This window comes from Austrofundulus limnaeus, unplaced genomic scaffold (genome assembly GCF_001266775.1).
Source record: "Austrofundulus limnaeus strain Quisiro unplaced genomic scaffold, Austrofundulus_limnaeus-1.0 Scaffold3, whole genome shotgun sequence".
NCBI lineage: Eukaryota > Metazoa > Chordata > Actinopteri > Cyprinodontiformes > Rivulidae > Austrofundulus > Austrofundulus limnaeus.
In genome coordinates, this window is record NW_013952405.1 from 2846131 (window position 1) to 2848602 (window position 2472).

Consider the following 2472-nt stretch of genomic DNA (forward strand, 5'->3'; position numbering starts at 1 on the left):
GGGGTGGGGGGGTGGGGGTGTCTAAATTTTAGAAAATCTCAGCGCCTGACATATACTGAAGGGGTAAAATATGTTGGTAAGGTTTTCTGAGACTTCTGTATTCTTCTGAAAAGAAACAACCACTATTGTTATAAGGATGGGAGTTGACAGAAGTAAAGTTATAATGGGGAGGAAATCTGATGGAAAGCCTTAAAGCGCAAGATGGATCATATCCAGATGAGCCAAAATTATCTGAACTAACTGAAGATAAACATTTTAAATAAAATAAAATGCAATAAAATAAATAAAAAACACAGAAAGAAAATCACACATTTTGATATTATGGCTTTAACTGAATCAACACTATTCATTCCTCTACAGCACATTTACTTCTTGTTTCCTGTACCTGTGGGGTCCAGCCCCCCAGCACATAGAGATGCTCCTTCAGACTCACGGCGCAGTGGCAGGCTAAAGGAAGAGGTAGAGGAGCGAAGCTGAGCCAGCTGCCTCCTCTCTTCAGTGACCATCTTGCCACGCTATCAGTGATCATGTAGTGATTATGCACCTTCATCTGACCACCCATCAAGTACAGGGCATCTCCTACCAGCCCTAAAGCATACATGTCTCTGTAGGGAGCAGAGCACAGCTCCATCCAGCTCTTCTCCTCTGAGTTCCCATACCTGCAACATAAACAGGGAATCAGACAAGGAGCTGGTTGGAAATGATATCTCTGAGAATAGATACAAACCTGTAAAAATCAAGCCTCCTCCTCCTTTGTTGATCTTCTGACTCCACAGCCACCAACACGTTATTGTCTCTGGTCACTGCTCCTGCTGTGATCTGCCCCTTCCCTCCAAAGTCTCTCAGCGGAGAGGGGATGTAGTAGATCTTTCCCCCGCGAGGAGCAAAGCAAAAACTCAGGTCAGCCTGTCCTCCACGCTGAGCAGGAACACCCTCCGTGTTCACTCCGCCCAAACAGAGCAGAAGGTCTGTCGTCTCCATGCCGTATCGAAGAGCTGGGCGAGGTGGGGCCGATGCCTCGCAGAGAGCCGAGGTCTGGAGAGCAGCATCAATCATCCCGAAGCACTCAGAATCCCGCAGCAACACCTATGGTTAATTTTTCAGGCATGAATAAGCCTAATAGTCGTATTTTTGAGACAAATCTAGATGAGAAATGTTTGGTCCTTCTTCTCTCCCACTCCCCATCTCACCGGGTTCTTTCTCCTTGCTTTTCGGAGAAACCCAGGGTCTACAAGCTCCAGTCGCACCCGCCTCAGTAACTCCGCAGCCTGGGCTTCGCTCTGAGGGTCATTCCTGCGCCTCTCCACCCAGTGCAGCACCAGCTTCAGCACGACCTCCTCCTGGGGTACATTGAGGTCATCCGAAGCCAAAAGGTCTCCGAGGTTTTGGGCATCAAGCTCCAACAGTTCCTCTTCATGACAAACCTTCAGAAAGCAGAACGAAGGAGGCAGCATTAAAGGAGAGCAGGGAATAGAGATGGAAAAAGAGGAATGAATACAGAAATAAAGGCAAAACTTGTGATGAGACAGGATCTAATTAACACCACTGACAGTTTAAAAAAATCAATAAATTCACAACATGTTTCAAACAGGGTTTTGATGACTAATATATTGAGAATTTATCACTGCGAGTAAGGTAGGCCAATTTTAACATAAAATTGGCTTTGCCTCACTGTCTACATTCTAAATATCTAAAAATGAGTTTTGACAAGCAACAACTACATTTTGACTATCCTGAATGGTAATTTAAGATATACAGTAAGCTAACATTCTGACTACTCAGAAGAACATTTCAAGATGACTTAAAAAGATTTTTGAGAAGTCAAAATATAATTCAAGATGACTAAAATTATGCCACTGGATTTGTCATTTGAAGGGTCACACATCGGTAATTACAATTCAAGGTACTGCAAACGTATTTATGTCTAGTTAAAATTACATTTCAGATAGCTATCTGAAATAAAGAAGCCCCCCTGATGCCGTCCAAACAGTTGCCTGTATAATTTTGTGTGCATGGCTGAAGTGACAGGCAATAAACTACTTGTTTTTTATTCATGCTTAGCATAAAGTGCAGTGATAAAAATTGTGTTAAAACACGTCTATTTGAGTTGGACTGACCTGACACTACAGACCACTGCAAATTAAGGTAACRCTAKTGATTTAGTAAGGCTAAAATCTCTYATAAACATTCCACCAAAATGCCACATAAATCTGTGATGTTTTGACTTGACAGGATAATTATTTAAGATATYCTGAATATCATTTTCACTAGTCAAAATGTTAATCATTTACTTTTAAGATATCTGCAATTTAATTTGCACAAGTCAAATCTTACTGTTTATAGGTATGTGGTACCTAAAAATAAGTATCTTGAATAACGACGTTACTTAATGGTAAAACTGAAGTCATTTATACTGGCCAGAATTCAATTAGAGATATCTCAAATTGGTATTTTACCTAGTCTATATATATA

The 2472-nt window shown here is 41.3% G+C and overlaps 1 protein-coding gene across 2 annotated transcripts in view; it reads right to left on the reverse strand.

The window, feature by feature from the left end:
* Positions 1–2472, reverse strand: part of LOC106523815 (kelch repeat and BTB domain-containing protein 12) — a 6420-nt gene that overhangs the window by 2200 nt on the left and 1748 nt on the right. For both annotated transcript variants that reach the window (XM_014017388.1, XM_014017379.1), the window contains exons 5-7: positions 1191–1424; positions 728–1086; positions 386–659 (exon numbers count right to left, since the gene is read on the reverse strand). In XM_014017388.1, coding sequence (XP_013872842.1) covers positions 386–659; positions 728–1086; positions 1191–1424 — 867 coding nt within the window. The remainder of the gene's footprint in view (positions 1–385; positions 660–727; positions 1087–1190; positions 1425–2472) is intronic.